The sequence below is a fragment of the Zootermopsis nevadensis genome, unplaced genomic scaffold (genome assembly GCF_977971745.1).
Source record: "Zootermopsis nevadensis isolate Lab colony 2312 unplaced genomic scaffold, Znev_1.0 Znev_ptg000024l, whole genome shotgun sequence".
In the NCBI taxonomy this organism is placed as follows: Eukaryota; Metazoa; Arthropoda; class Insecta; order Blattodea; family Termopsidae; genus Zootermopsis; species Zootermopsis nevadensis.
In genome coordinates, this window is record NW_028259156.1 from 2,019,618 (window position 1) to 2,037,076 (window position 17,459).

Below are 17,459 nucleotides of genomic sequence, written 5' to 3' on the forward strand. Positions count from 1 at the left end.
ATATGACGCAAATATACTACCTTATGCATATAGATCACAAGATGTGGTATATTATTAAAAAGGAATTAATGGAGAAAATACGAAATTAAACACTAAAAGGTATGTACAATGTACTATTCTTTATTATACATGATATAAACGTCCCGTATGTTTAGAGAACATACTGGAAACTGTTTACAATGTTACGATACATACTGTACAGAACTTTTGTCACATAAATACAGCAGTAATACATAAATATACAATAATGGTTGGTATTGAGAGCCACTACTCCAGACGCCATTGGTAGGCAGATGCAAACAGATACTCTGAGTTGTTCACAGCCTGCTTGTTGAACGTCACGTGACAAGCACGTAACCCTTTCAGTGCTACGCACGAGTTAACTCTGTCAAAAGCACTGGCCCTTAGAAATGGATTTTTGAGTGCTATTTGTGGCTTTTCAGTACTTGAAATCAGGCATAAATCAGAGCAAGGGAAGAATATTTCGTAACATGGGAAGGATTCGTGTTCAACAGTATGGAATCATAACACTGATAGCCGAAAAGGGATTTCCAAAGTGTTGTTTCACATTCAACTGACTTCGTAAGTACCTTTTCCGACAAAGCGAGGTGTAAAACGGTTTGACTTGCATGGGAGAGCCACTCACTTCGAATCTCAAGACTAGTCGCTGGCTAATCTGAGGTCCATCGTGCGTTTCCTCAGTCTTTACAGATGAAACATGCTGCTATAAACTTCATAATTCCCTCACTATTCATTTGATATACAGTAAGAATAATTATCATCTTATCTACCAACGTTTCAGAGGTCTTTCCTGCTTCCATCATCAGGGCGATGAGTGATGTCTAATCGTATTGATGATGGAGGCAGCAGGGGCCTCTGAGAAAGATCTTAATATCAAAGAGTATAACTATATATCTGAAAATTACTAAAGAAAAGTGATATACTTTCAATTTTTTTAAGCTCACTTTGAAAAACACCTGCTTCTTCACAATGTGCTTCTGCATTATATAATCATGCAGCGTAGCATGCACTGCTCGGATTTCTGTTTTGATTTATGTGAGAAAGAATGTAATATGACTAAACCCAAAGTTTTACCGATTGCGTCTGTAGACATGTAAGGGTCACGTCTTGCCTAAATACTGTAGAAAATCGACCCTGTTGACAAACATAACACGCAGCCTTCAAAAGCAATACGTATCTTAAACATTTTCCTTTCTTTTCGTTACGTTATCATAGCTGGAATTAGAAGTCTCTCAAGCGTCACTCTCTGTACTTAGTTCACAACCAGTTTCGTGTCATCTCACCACGAACACGAGACGTCGTCTGAGTTTGATTAAATTGAAGCTTAAGTAATATGAGATTCCGATTCTGACGATGAAGCTACTAGTAATGACAAGGGATTTGAACCCAGAGTTGGTGGGTTCGCTTAGGGTGAAGGCCTCTGCGACTTTGGTGAGGGAAATCACGGAGAATGACCCCTGTAGCTGAATATATAGGTATATAGCTCGCGTCTTTAAAGCGGGAGGCAGGTGCTGGACACCTGTAGGTTCCCGGCGGCCATAGTAACACGGATAGAATAAATTAAGTGTAATATTAGTCTCGCGTGAAATTGATAAGAGACGCACTTGGGAAGTTCCTGGCTGTTGTCGGGCAAGTTCAAACATCACTGCAGATAACGGATCCTGCATTGAGACATTATTAACTTACAGCCTACACTTTGGTAATGTGGAATTGAAATTTAAGTGTTTATTACTGACTACTCTCTGCGATCAACGTTTCTGAGGCACGGATTTCGTCTTCTTGGTTTGATATGGTGAAGTCCTGGTTTAGACGAAGTTATTAAGCCCGTTTTCACGGTTGAAGTAACGTATACTCTGAAGATGGAGGCGATAGTTGACTCTGAAACTTTGGTTACCACCACAAGACCACATATTACAACCCAAAGCACTAGGCTCTACATTTTTGGGTCTAAAATGGGCCATATTTTTCCTACGAAAATTTAAATGGGGTTTATACTAAAGAGAGTGGGGTAATTATTCTAGAAACCAAACAGGAATGAAATAAAGTGGAAATATAATCATCTTCCCCTGAAGGAGTTAAGCTAAATGGTAACAGATGATAATGTCGACTTGTTTGGCACAGGAGAGTTGCACTTGTTAAAAGGACATCCTTACTCTTCGAGTGTTGGAAGACAACTGACGGGACTGACGCGAGGAGGTTATGTGACGTGTAAACATGGCGTCACTGCGTGTTTATTAATGTAATCTAACTGTATTGAATTGAAGCTATTAATAAATATTTTAATATGGGTTTTGTGAATTTTTTTATCATTTTGTATAACACTAACAGAAATACCATACTACACTAATGGGTACGTTGTATGTGACTAGGAAGGTGGAATTTGCATAAACTGGATAAGGACCTATCACATTTCAACGGGGCCCGGTCCTCCAACTGTTATATTTCTTCGAAATGATTTCAAATTACTTCAAGATCTTAAACTGCGCACAAAAGAAAATAAATGTTTAATGGCATGTTTTCGAAAACTGGGATAGTGATTTGGAAACACGTTCACATCCCGTATTTGCAGCACGTTTAAAAATCAAGTCAAAAATTTTTAAATTTTGCTTTTCAAAATGAAATTAGGTACAAGGTAACAGATCTACTTAACTTTTAACTGCAGTAAAAAATGCGGAAACTGTTCACTCAACTATAGGATTCCCCGAAAATATGTTCACACAATCATCAGAAAAAATAAATTACAAAATCTGTAGCATGAGAGTAATTTTTAACCTTTCGGGATCAGAACCCTGGCCGTCCATCTGTAATGAGTCGCCTTATTGACTTAGCTGTCTTAACTCACGAGGCTTGTTTAAACAGAAAACAAAATATAATTTTAACTGAATATAACCTAAAATCAACAAATTCTAAATTTTCTTCAGTTGTCTTCCTGATTCCGTGGTATATACGCACATAATGCCTTAACCCAAAATTTAACTAAAGTCTTCGTTAAGTAAGTTTCATATTCTCTCCATGTCGTGATGTTTAAACCAATGATGAACCTTGTATTTGTTTGCACGTTACCATGTCAACGCTAATTATTACTGAAAAGCCACAAAATGTTAAATTACGTTCTAGGTTTCAGTTACACTCTTTAATAAGAAGTTGGAACCAAATGAGAATATAATAATATTTTTAAATCTCTAAACGAGATATGTTACGAAGATGGCTGTCTTCTGAGTTGTAGAGCCGTGTAGTCTGGGTAAACTACCATACTACACGGCGCTACAACCCAGAAGGCAGCCATCTTCAGAGTCACCGTCAAATCCTACTGAGATATCTCATCTTGAGCATTGAAAGGATTAACCAAGAATCATCTGATAACGAACTTATAGCCTACGTTTTCCGTAGTACAATCTTAACTTGCGTCTTATAGAAATTGTGCGTAGAACTACGTACGAAATGATTAATAATTACAAATACTGCCTTATCTCAAGTGACTTATTTGTAACTATTGGGTTTCTGAACATTTAATTTCCAAAGTAAAAATACTGTTATAATAAATTTACTCCCTAAATAATGTTTCGTCATTACATAAATACGTCTGCAGTGTTCCAGATTAAGACTTAATTCCACACACATATAAACAAAAACTGATTTATAGGTCTTTATATTGGACAGTTATCCTTCTTAAGAACCCCCATACCCTCTGACCAACTTACTGGTTACATCTCACAAGTGTTTCAATACGCAGACTTCGTTCGGAGGTCTCACGCCTGGATCTACGACGTGCTTGTGCGTATGAGTTCAACAGAACTTTGTAAATACTCCCCAAATCTCATCACTGGACTTACAAGTCTTCTCATCATAGATAGAAGGAAAATTTCCTCAGAAACCAGCAGAGGATGACATCCAACGCCCACAATTTAACTCCATTAAATTATCTCCTCAGTCATTTTGGTGAGCACCGATATTATATAAAATAAATAAACAAATAATATTTCTAATGTAAATTTCTTATTTAATCCTGCTTCAAACGACATTTCTATGTTTCTACAAATATTCCATCTGAAATATATCCTCAACCTTTGACAGCGAATCCACGTCACAAATACAGCCACAGTTGTTCTTCATCCCCAAGAAACAAGCTCCGAAAATTATTCGCTCGGATACTAAAATTGTGCAGAATCTGTCACTAACATTTACTCAGTCACAGCATAGAAAATTATTGTTAATCGTCAAATACGTAATAAATACGCCGCTTATTCGACTGGAAACGTAGAAGGAATGAGTAACTTATCTTACAAGGAACACTGCAATAACAATTTATTTTTTGGGGGCCTAAGTTAAAATAAACCTGACCTTGAAATCAGTAAAACTTCAATAGCCACCTGGAAGAGTCCACGTTCTTACTCTGCGTTGGGCGTTGTCCATAATTCACGCACCATCAACCCACTGACACATTTCGACTACAGGTCGGAACGGAACGACTGTAAAATGTAACTGAACACAAATAAAAAGAGTTTAAACTTTGGGAAACATATATTACGGCCTACCTAAGTCCTGCGATAGATTTGTTATAACAATATTCCTATCAGTTAATTTTATATAAGTAGACAAAACAAAGTCTTCTCTCAATGGGTTAAACGTGCAGAAGAATTACTTCTCCTGTGTTTAACTAATACTTTATATACCAGTTTACGTTCACAGAACCTGACTTAAGCTAAACTTTATCATTCAAAGACCCAAGGTAGGAGTTCAACGTACTTCAAGTCACCTGAGGTTAGTCTTCATTCAGAACTCAGTTCTTTCGTATCTCCTGAGCTAATCGCTCTGGTATCTGCACCCTGCATCCTCCAGAGAGGCGCAGTCCTTGGATCTAATCACTAAACACTGCACGTATCACAGTCGACGTGTTCTTACGACTTGGCCTGAACTTGCGGCACTGATTTCGTGGTGGCCGCTGGTGTCGCCACGAGCCTCTGGTGTTGTCCTAAGATCAGAGCCTGGTGCTCCTTGGCTCTGAGCCTAAGGGCTTCGATGCTATTTTTCCTCGTCTCCGAGGTAGAGGAACACGGAGGGGGGCTTGGGGACGGCGGCGTCTTGGAGACGGCAGGCTCTCCGTCTGTTGGGGGCGGCGAACCAGCTGCAGCAGGCGGAGGTGGAGGTGGCTGCAAGGTGAATCCGCCCAGACCACCAAGCCCTAGACCTGCAGGGAGCGGCAATGCGCCTCCGGCCAGTACGTACTGCGACAACAAAGTGTGGAAAGGACCTGGAGTTGGACTCTTCCCGCCCCACGGGATCCCCAGAGCCGCGGCGGCGGCGTTTGGAGGTAAACTGCCCAACCCGAACATCGGGCCAAACCCGAGTGCAGCCGCGTTGGGCCAAAAGGGGTCTGGTGCCAGAGGAGGGAGCCCTAGTTGGGCGTGTACCCCAAAGTCAGGTAGACCTGGAACAATATTCTATACTCAATCGTACGCCTTTGGTCTGGCAATGGACTGTTACGTTAACTCAACACAAAAATGAATGTATTAACACATCACAGAACACTTATTGTTCGGAATGATTCAAACCAATGCAAGACGCAGTATTACTTATGTCAGGGAGGTCCAACTCTTTTCCTCGCTCGGGTCAGAAAAGTGTTCCTGTTGGACACAGGGGCCAAGAAACCCCCACTATATTTGAATTATCTTTAACAATACCAGTTCAGAAATTACAAATTACCATTGAATATGCCGAAATATAAATTTTATTTAAATGTACACAAACTACCACAGAGTTTATTATTTTAAATTTTCTCCTGAAACAAATTGTATCTCTCACAATTTTTACCTGGAAAACTCACACGAATTATTTGAACTCCGATACTTTTAACAGCTTGTATCTGATATACAATAACAATTTGTAGGCTACTTCTTATTTTGAGGATGAAACCCCGAAGTGTAGCGTATTTTAAAATGGTTGTTAGAGAAAGTATTACATCTAAATGATCTCCGTTGCAATTTTAAGACATTTCACTGAAGAAACAGTCGTAATTCTACGCATAATATCGACAGTGCGAATTCTGTGATATTTTCTTAAGTATTTTGGATGTGATCATTTTGAAGTGTGAAGGTGTGATGGACTTACAATGACACGAAAACATAGCCAGTCTGTTCGAAAGGGCGGATAAGCACAGAATTGACGGAAAGTTTCAACTTCTTTAAAAAAAAATGGCAGTGTGACGTCGACATAGTCTGACGAATGCAGTGTCATTGTGCGAATTATAAAATGGAAATGTATAGATCGTGACATTTTCAGACACTACCTTTGATTTTACCTGTAGGGACTGAGAAAAACAACAAAGCCCTCGATGAAGACAGTGTGAAAGGGCAGGGGTCAGAACCACTGACCTCCTGAACGCGGAGTGCATCTTACGAAGGCCGATAATATGAAATTAAAAACGAGGCAGGTGGAAACTATTGGATGAACACTCTAAAAAAATGATTTTGAGACCGGTACAGGCAACTCTCGGTTTACGAACTTTCGATTTACGAACATTCGATTTACGAACATTCGATTTACGAACATTTTCTATAACGAACGTCATAATTCATTCAAAAATTCTTAAAGTCGCCAATAGATAGAGTTCCTTATAAAACAAAATGTCAAACGTATAGTGAATATAACTGTAAGATTTAAATAAATAAACTTTTAACAAATGTATTTATTACAATAATTATCAGAAAATTATTATATGATAATTAGTACATGGTTTTAATATTTTAAAATGGCTGCTAACGTATACTAAACGTATCGTAAAAGCTCAGGAATGCAAGATACACATAACGAACAACGTCTTGGAACGGAAATCGTTCGTAAATCGAGAATTACCTGTAGTACAAGACAATAATAACAAATTATATAGCATCTAAACACAACTGCATCGGAAATAAATCAGGTTCTATTCAATAAAGGACAGACATCAATCATGCTGTCTCCCGTTCCACTCTCCTATACAATTATACAACTTAAAACAGAACTCTCACGCGAGCTAAACTATCGGCTCGCATGACCGGACGTATAGTGCTATCTCGTATCTACGCTCCACGCTTCGCTTTTGTCCGTCATTTGAAATCGCTCACGGATGTGCAACGCTGTGACAAACTTCTTATTAACATTCACAGAATTTTCATTATGATACATATGTTCGCTTAATGACGAGGAACGAGTACTTATATCTTAATCTGTGTTTAGATATGATCAGTGAGCTCAGTCATCGAATATCACGCACACCGCACGCAGGAACCCGGAGTAATTTCTAGCGATTTGATCTATACGTAATATTCTCAAAAAGTAATTTCATTACTACGCTACATACAAATGGCAGAGATAACAAATGTGTCATTAACAGTCGCTTTACTGGTTCCTGTGCCATCATTATGCCGAAACGTCCCACATTTGAGTCTCATTTAAATGTTACATAACCAATGACCTTGAGAATATTGACGAAGACAGAATTTTCTGGAAATGAGTGAGACGTTTCGAAGCCTTGTTCCGCCATTATTAACCCATTTAATAAGAAGATTTTGCAATAAAAATTAATGGAACAGGTAAGATATTAACACAAAATTTAGAAACGTAAAATTTACACAAAAGCGAAAACCTGGGAGAAATGTGTAATCCAATACGACAGCATAAGAGTGTGGAAGGACGCATTACCACGTAAGTTACTAACTGCAGTAGGTAACCTCTATATAAAAACACGACGACCAAAATATTAAAATGTGTTTCTTCGTCATTTTCATCAAGATTCGAGCGTAACCCCCATAAATGTTAACCTATGGCAGCAAACAGGCGTCTAGCGTGGATTTTAATTCAAATTAAATTTCGTGTGGTTTAATTTTAATTTTAAGTGGTATCGGTAACTCATAATTAGACTTAATTGAATCATATAATACAACACAAAACAAAGTATAATATAATATTAAAAAGTTCCAGACATTTTAGGAGAAGTTCCGCTATTCTCAGGGCATCGATTTTACGTAAAAGTTATTAAAAGTTTTATATTTATTGTACAAAGCATGATAAAACTACATATTTACATTTCCTAATAATTATTTTAGAAGAAGGTAGTTAGATATTGATCGTAGGACAGGACTAATATCGAGTAAAGCCCAGTGGTAATTATATGTACCACATGCTTTAGATATCAATTACTGTATTTTGTATTTATGGGTTTCGCATGATTCTTAGAATAAACAGGTAAAATTTCCTTAAGAGCATTAACCAACTGATCGCTGTAATGTTTTCTTCCGCTAAATTTTAAAATATTTAAATCGACTTCGACTTGAGAGGGTTAATATACTCGTATAGTAGGACCGCATGTTATTACGTAGCAACTGACACCTTCAATAGACTTAATATTCTAAAATTCATGTTACATTATTATGGCGACATGTTTCGATACAATTATGCCATCCTCAGGCCAATCTTTTTACGTTATGCCAATTTCAGGTTAAAATAAAATTAAAATTAAAGTTAAATATTATGATAATATTACAAAGTGGTGTAGTTAAAACTGTTTATTAAAAGTAAGGCAAATTTTAAATTAAAAGTAACACAAATGTAAAATAAATTCGAATGGGACCACTGTTCAAAAAGGGCCCAACAGTTAAAAGAAGTTGCTTTAAAATTGTTTGAAATGTTTTGTGAGATAAAAGGATAATGTAAGTTCCATCACTTTATATTATGCGTCATAATTGTGGACTTTACACTTATTAAACGTGGAATAGATGACTTCTGCATCGTAGAGATAAAAAGAGATGTGAAGTGTTCAACCGGAGTCGAAATTTGAAATGTGGAAATACATTTTTAATCACGTATGTGTTCTGTACGCCTGTACTTGAGTAGGGTGGAACAAAGAAGGCAAGTACTTATATAAGAATTGTGTTCAAGTGTTGAAATGTGAGGAGGATATGCAGGTCGGAGGGCGCAGAGTGCTGCCATCTGTTACTGTCAACAGTTGTGAATAATTTTGAAAGCAGAAATTTTGGTTTCAGTGTACAGTATTTGAGTCATGCGTAATATATCCCATAAAAATGTTTATTAACTAAAATATTTTGGAAGCAATAGTCAGCTGATCTATTAGATATTATGGTTTTTATATGTTTCATGTATCGAAGTTTAAATGCGCGACATCTTTGCCTTATATATTTCTAGTTGGGACTCTTTATATGTCAGTTGTTAAATCTCGCTGTTTAGATAAGGACTTTTTGAAGACTGGGTTATTGAGGTTTTGTATGTTAATTTGTATTTTACAGACTTTTCGTTTTTAATACTTTGGTTATAATCCTATGTATTTAAGTAAAGATAACTCATCTCTCTGTGCTGCCTTTGTTAACATTTTATGTGTTAATTTCTCCATATTACGTAACAAACTGGACTGTAAACAAAATTCATGTATTTGGCGTAACGCACGTAAAGTTTTAAAATGTTAATATATGCAACTGAAAGTTATGAATGTCTTACATACTTATAATACACTAATTTTCCTAGAATTGTTTCAGCAAAGTAAGATTTTTGCATTTGTATGCATTACTGGGACAAAGCCCACTTTATTTCGAGGGAATATCTGGTGCTGAGATGGTTAATGGTAACTACACTTCGGAAACTGTGTTCCGTACCTCAATTCACACAATTTCCTCATGCGTTCTCCCGCAACGTGCGTTTAGATTGTATTAAATTTCCCACCGAAATTTCGTCATCCATATTTTGTTATGACCGCTCGTAGGATATCCGAAAGTACGATTTTGATGGCTTGCAGAATTACACAACCTCCACATGAAAATTTCATCCAAATTCATCCAGAGCGGTTCTCGGGTTGACTCGACAGGACAGACAAGACCAGAACAAAATTCTTTATCGCTGTCCACTTCGTGCAAAGAACGCATAAGAATATTTCCCGACATAGGCTTTGATAGGACATTTCACCAGATACTGCTGGCTCCCAAGAAATATCCACTCTTGGAATGTTTCTTACGTTCTTATCGGGGTTAAGGGTTACATTTGTGAACGTGTGACCTTCTCCCAGTCCCATCAAAGGGCTACATTTAATCCACGAGACGTCGCTGTAAACTCTCTTGAAGAAACAGGTTAATGGACACCGTCAACTCTGAGCCTGGAACAATTCGTGTATGGCGTCTCCAGAACCCAGCAGAACTCAAAGCCATACTTAATTTGGCTCTGGAATATCGATTATCAGAAGACCTCTTACCTGGCTGATCGCTGTGGATGAACCCAGAGGTCTCTCTACCCATCGCCTTCTCTCGCTTTCTCCATTTGGCTCGTCGATTCTGGAACCAAACCTGTCAACAGTCAAGCGACCATCATCTTCTGCAGTTAGCAACTTTAGAGTTATTATATATTATTTATTATTTAAATCTTGTCCGTCTAATCACAATAAATTCTTATTAAATATTAAAATATTACAATAATTGACATTTAAAATATTTAAAATATTAAATGATCATTTAATCATTTAATATTTTAAATATTTTAAATGTTAATTATTGTAATATTTTAATATTTAATAAAAACATCATTTAATATTTTAAATATTTTAAATGTTAATTATTGTAATATTTTAATATTTAATAAAAACATCATTTAATATTTTAAATATTTTAAATGTTAATTATTGTAATATTTTAATATTTAATAAAACATCATTTAATATTTTAAATGTTAATTATTGTAATATTTTAATATTTAATAAAACATCATTTAATATTTTAAATATTTTAAATGTTAATTATTGTAATATTTTAATATTTAATGGAAACATCATTTAATATTTTAAATATTTTAAATGTTAATTATTGTAATATTTTAATATTTAATAAAAACATCATTTAATATTTTAAATGTTAATTATTGTAATATTTTAATATTTAATAAAAACATCATTTAATATTTTAAATGTTAATTATTGTAATATTTTAATATTTAATAAGAATTTATTGTGATTAGACGGACAAGATTTAGAGTTATTTTTCACCGCGATTTACAGAAGTTGATGCAAATGGAAAACTGAAATTCACGATTGGTAAAACCGCGGTCGTAGACTATAAGTGATCTCACTTCACCTCTTTTACAACAGACAAATTTGTACAGGAATACCTCGATTTATTTCGCTTCGCAGATATTGCGTTTTTTAAATCGAAGTTTTGTGGTAACCCTGCGTCGAGCAAGTCTATCGGCGCCATTTTTTCCAAAATCACGTGCTCACTTCGTGTCTCTGTGTCACATTTTGTTAATTCTCGCAATGTTTCTTTAGACATAATTCTATTGCACACTTAACAGACTACAGTATAGAGTAAACATAACTTTTATATGCACTTGGAAACCAAAGAATTCGTATGATTCGCTTTATTGCGGTGGTCTGGAACCCCGCAATATCTCCGAGGTATGCCTCTATATATTTTGAGGCGTAAATAAGGACACAAATTATGGTTCAAAATTACTTTGATTACAACTAAAAACAACAGGTTCATTTCCACGTGTCATTTACGTATTTTACCAATCGGTAAATTAAATTTTCTGACAATTTCATATACGCATTCACAGACGTTATGTTGCCAAAAAATTTTATCAGTTGTTCAACTTATATGTAGGAATGTAGAGGTTCTATTACCAATATCAAGACTTAACTGTCTAGGCTGTAGATATCGTAATTAATTAAATTCACGTAAGCACTCGGAAAACGGTGTTCCAGATTCCACAAAAGTATTGTCTTTGGAAGACATTTTCTTTCAGTGCGTAATTTTGTAAGCATATTTCCCTTCAACTCCCCGTACAAGTCTACCTAATGCGCGTATACAAAAATGGAGTCCGCTGAAGGAGATGTCTTTTGTCACAATTCGAAACAGAATTCTGGAAACATCAATTTGTATTCTTATTTGTTTATTATTTTTACAACATTAAAAAAAGGAAAGTTTGTGAAATTCAATGAAAACTTCTAACATATATATAACATGACGTCAACTGTTACTATGGAGACATTCCATTATATGAAAAATTACTTGAATGAATACCAATTATGATTCCACTCTACTTTGTGTTAAGGTAACTTTGAGGCAGATGACATATACGGTTTCATGCAGGCATCCTGGAAAAATAAAACAAAATAAATTGATTCGACTTAAATGACGCCCACCTACCACAATACTCTGAAATATTAAAATATTTATTTAACAAACTCAATAAATAACATAGAGAGAATATTTTTGTAATGATTTCTCGTGAAATTCTTATACAAAAGACAATTTTAACAAACGAACTAACTCAATCGTAAGTCTTGCACGTGAGTCAGTGTAGAGAAGTTGACAACCGATCACTCGTCTATATAATTCTGTTACGTGCCCACATCCTCCTTTCAGATCATATTAATAATGCAGACGGAGAGTATACGAGATTATGAAATCGTTTTTGCTGTGATTATTTCGAAAGAATAGAAATCTTTAATCAGTGTCCAATTCGTTTGTTTTACGTAAAATGTTACTTTGCTGTTTTCGGTAAAAAGAAATCTCATTTATTTCACAGTAAGGAGTATCGCGTACCGTATGCACTAGCGTACGTCACTTCCAGCGTGGTGTGGCACTGTAACGTGTCTCTTGAACGACTGAAGACAGGCGGAACTGCGACTGTGCGCTGGATGAACGAATTTACCAACTGGTGTTTTAACAAAACTGTCAGAAGCTCGGATTAAACAACATCGAGTGACAAGGTAATAATTAAATTGGAAAGTATGTGAAAGCAAACAGTAGTAGCATCATTTATGATACTATCACCGTATGGCCGAACCTCTGTCGATGATGACGAGCGTTCTGGACGACCATCTTCGAGCACAACGCCCGAAAATGTTACGAAGATCGACGTCGTACCATCAACGACTTGTGCGACATTGTTGGGATAGGCTATGGAACCTGTCAGCTGATTCTAAAGGAAGAACTCCACATGCGACGCATCCTGTCTGAGGACCAGAAGCAGAATCGACCTGACTTCTCGTTTGTCAGGAGCTCAAAGATCTTGCAAGAACCGACCCCAACTTCCTTTCTAAGCTCCGTGTGACTTCTTCCTCTTCCCAAAGATGAAAATTCAGCTAAAGGGAAGGAGATTTGAGACGATAGAAGAGATTCAGGCAGAATCGCAGATGGTGCTTGACAGGCTGACAAAGAAAGATTTCCAGGGATGCTTCCAGGCTTGGCAGCGGCGCTGGGATCGTTGTGTTCACTCCCAGGGGAACTACTTCGAGGGTGATGGATGAATTTAATATCTGAGATAAGTGTACGGGTTTTTACAGGCGCAGTCTTGAAACTTTCCGATCGCACCTCGTATCTGCCTGGAAAGACTGAGAAAAACCTTGGAAATCTAATCAGAACAACCGGTCTCCTGACCGAGATTTGAACCAAGGACGTCCAAGCTACGAAGCAGGTATACTAGCTGTTCGACTGTGACCGAGTTAATTAACAAAACGTGTAACTGTTTGCTGAATTAAGTCTTCACGTGGTAATCTGTTTCGTAACCTTAAATCCACTGATGATACGCGAATTAGAAAAGTCGAAATATTATCTGTGTTCCGCTAAATACGCAACACATAAAAAACGTGTTCATAAACACACGACGTAGATCACATATCGATAATGTAAGATGGCCGGTTTGTAAGGTTATGTTTTCTATCAGTCTGGAGCGCCTTACTATCTGGTAGAAGTTTACCAACGGTAAAGAATTAACTGCTGCCTCCATCATCAGGGCGATAAGTACATTTCCACCTGAACACAATGAACTACACCTCAGAAGGCAGCCATCTTAGTAACTTATCACCGTGAGAACCTCAAGTCCTACGTTCTGTGATTAAGTTCTATGAAGTAAGACTTAACAGTGGACCAACATGCAGGCCCATAAGAATAAATTCCCTTTCGAAACTTCCGGTGAAAGCACAATGTTAAATTTTGCCGATATCTGTTAAGTAATTCCGGACGACCAAACAAACACCCCCTCCTGCCAGGGTGTCGTTCCTAATACAGAGCAAACATGAGATACTAAGGAAACAAATATTCTTATGACTGCGTAGCCCCATGGAGCAGAATGTCTACAGAGAAGCTGATAACTGATTAAGAAATTGTTTCCTTCTTGTGGAACCTGAAAGTTCGCTGCTGTCCAGAGACAGTTCAATCCAGAAGACACCCTCGTATTTTATTTGCGTTAAGATCCACGAAACATCACCCTGTCATCGAGGTCTGTTTATCCAGAATGGTCTTTTTACGAGGCGCGTCCACAAAGTAAGTTTCCCACTCGTCCCACAGCTAGCAAACCTTATATTGCGCGAAGCGACTGTGCGTACGTGATAGAGCAATGACGTAGCATGGCGCATGCACTAACGGTACTTCCCGCGTTCTCACAGTAGCATCGTTGCAGCTGTTGAAGATGGAGGTTCTTATTCCAGCTCCCGCCGACTGTGAAGTGCGGTCAGTGATAGCGCTAGGCCGCACAGGGCTCGACGGACAGCGAGTCTCCTGCAGGAGTTCAGCTGGGAGGTGTTTAATCATTCACCCTACAGCCCGGACCTCGCTCCCAGTGATTTCCATCTTTTCCTACACCTCAAGAAATTCCTGTCCGGTCAGCGTCAGCGTTTTGAGAATGACAGAGAGGCGGAGATGGTTGTCACACAGTGGTTCCAATCCCAGGCGGCAGACTTCTACGACACAGGTATTCAAAAGTTGGTCCCACGGTATGACAAATGTCTCAATTCCGGTGGCGAATATGTTGAAAAATAGCTGGACACTTGCTGTATCTGTTGCAATAAATATTTCCATGAAATTGTGTTTTGTTTCTGTAAACGGCCCCCGGGAAACTTACTTTGTGGACGAGCCTCGTACATCTGACGTTTGTCATAAAATCTGTATACATTTCTCGTGTCTCACATTTGAACTATACAAATCTCGTCAATTCCCCCCCTTCTCCCTTATTTAATTCGATCAATGTAATCGGCCTAATATTTAGTGAAAAGCACAAATGATGTGACTCCTCATTATATAATTCTTTCTGTTAGGTCCAAATACAATCCCCTTTTTACTCTCGGAGTAACAGTCGCTGTATGACAGGTGGGCCACTTACAGCGTCGTGGAACTGAATGATATTCGTGCTCCCTTATCCGTATACAAAATGTGCAGATATCCAATTACCGTCTGGTAAGTGGAGACGATACATCTACTGTAAGCGGATTCCATCTTTTCTCTAAGAGGCTTCAACACAGTTTCCGAATGTCCCTACAAACTAATGGTATTTAATCAGATTATGCAACATAGCAACACAATTGCAAATATTCGTGACAACAAAATCATACCTGATACAGAAACGATATTGTTATTTCAGAAATAACCTATTGCAGTCCGTCCCACTTACTAACAATCTTCTTAAGACTTTTAAACTTAACATTACTGAGTCACATTAAACGAGATGTGTCTACAAGAAATGTGCTGCCTAATCGATCTGATGATGGAGGCAGTAAGAACCTCTGAAACGTCGGCAAAACTTCTACCAGAAGACCATCTTCAGACTCACGTAGAATCTATCGGTAGGAAGTCGGATGATAAATCCAGTCCTCAACGTCCAATATTATTCTTTTGAGTCCGTTTTAATATTATCGGCGAGAAAGTGTTCCTACTTATCCGTAACGGGCTGTCATAACTCATTCAAAATTTTTTAAAGTCGCCAATAGATAGAGTTCCTTATAAAACGAAATGCCAAACGTATAGTGAACATAATTGTACGACTTAAATAAATAAATTTTTAAAAAATGTATTTATTAAAATAATTATCAAAAAATTATTATATGATAATTAGTACATGGTTTTAATATTTTAAAATGGCTGCTAACGTATACGACACGTATCGTAAAAGCTCAGGAATGCAAGATACACATAACGAACAACGTCTTGGAACGGAACTCGTTCGTAAATCGAGAATTGCCTGTAGTACAAGAATCGGGGAATCGAACCCCCGGGCATCCAGCCCATAATTTAATCACTGCTATCAGCTCTATACACAGAATTTACAAAAAGTTTCTTTTTACAGTATCAGAAAATTAAGTTTGTAGCTGCTGAGACAAATATATCGCCCTGTGTTATCGGATAGGAAATCTGTTCTGTTCGATTTAATCCTAGTTCTGTAAGCAAATAGCTCTACGTCATTCATTAGCGTTCTTTCAAACCCCCAACACTTACGGTGAGGCTGCACGTCCGCCATTTTTACGACATATATATATATCACAGCTCGACAACAACACAACTGAATTGCATCTTAATTGGAAACAATTTCACTAATTAATTTGCACAAATGGGAAAATTGCTACACGAAACCGTACCTAACCCCTCTCCCATCTGGAAGCTTTTGCTAAAGGATCATTTAGCGTTTTGTTCGAGGCAATTGGGACTATTGTTGGAACAGCACAATGACGTGTAATCGCATGTCCAATACTGAGCCCCCCCCCCCCCCACCCGAAACGAAGCTCCAGGGACGCGATCACACTTAACGTGAGTCACGTCCGACCAAGAGCTACGTAACAAACGAGGGTCGAATCGCAAGTTGAGTTTCAGCGACCATAGTGGGACGTGGTCTTGTTTGCAGTTCCCAGCACTCCCCCCTTTTCACCCTTCACTGTACACAACCACCCGACCGAGCCAAGAGGATTAAAATTGTACTAATGCCCTGCTAATTCACAGCGGTGGTTCTAGGCAAATTATCCTGAATGCGCGACTCAGATTCGGGAGGATATAATTGGGAGGAGAACGGAGAAGAAGGCGAATAATTTGAGGAGGAGATTGTTGTGTGGTTAATGCAGTGCGGATTAGATAATGGGAGTAGTTAGAAGGCACACCACGACAAGTTTTGTTCCCTGGACGCGTACTTATGTCGTAACAAAAAGACAGTTCAAACTTTCTTTTACGTGTCACATGTCAGTGATTCCATTTAGCGGTACATCAGTTCATTGTGTGAAGGCACGACACATAATATCACATTTTAAATTAGTGTTTTCATAAATTCATACATTCTCCGTTTATTTATTTATTATATTATTTAGTGTTCTGTCTGACGACAGGTCCATATGAACAGGATCCTTCCATCCTTTTCTCGGACTGGGACCTGTTCATATACGTTCTTGGCAGATGATCCAGAAGTGGTTTGCCATTGCCTTCTTCTGTGTGTGAATGGAGTAATTGTTGGGATGCCACGGAGGAAAACTCCGTGTTGCCTAGACCACGGCCTTGCCCAACACAAGTTATAAATTCGGGCACCGCCGGCAATCGAACCCGAGACCCCAGCGTTCTAACCGCTAGACCACCGTGGCATTTGACGCACATAATAGACTTTAAAATGTGGCCGCGTATAGGATACTGAAAAATGCCGGCAGATATGAG

The 17,459-nt window shown here is 37.8% G+C and overlaps 1 protein-coding gene across 1 annotated transcript in view; it reads right to left on the bottom strand.

Moving 5' to 3' along the window:
• Positions 1 to 100: 100 nt before the first annotated feature.
• The window catches only part of LOC110835948 (retinal homeobox protein Rx), a 52,612-nt gene continuing 35,253 nt past the window's right edge, over positions 101 to 17,459 (bottom strand). Inside the window, exons 3-4 of the mRNA XM_022076679.2 lie at positions 10,256 to 10,346; positions 101 to 5,449 (exon numbers count right to left, since the gene is read on the bottom strand). Of these exons, the coding sequence (XP_021932371.1) occupies positions 4,920 to 5,449; positions 10,256 to 10,346 (621 nt within the window). The 3' untranslated portion in view covers positions 101 to 4,919. The remainder of the gene's footprint in view (positions 5,450 to 10,255; positions 10,347 to 17,459) is intronic.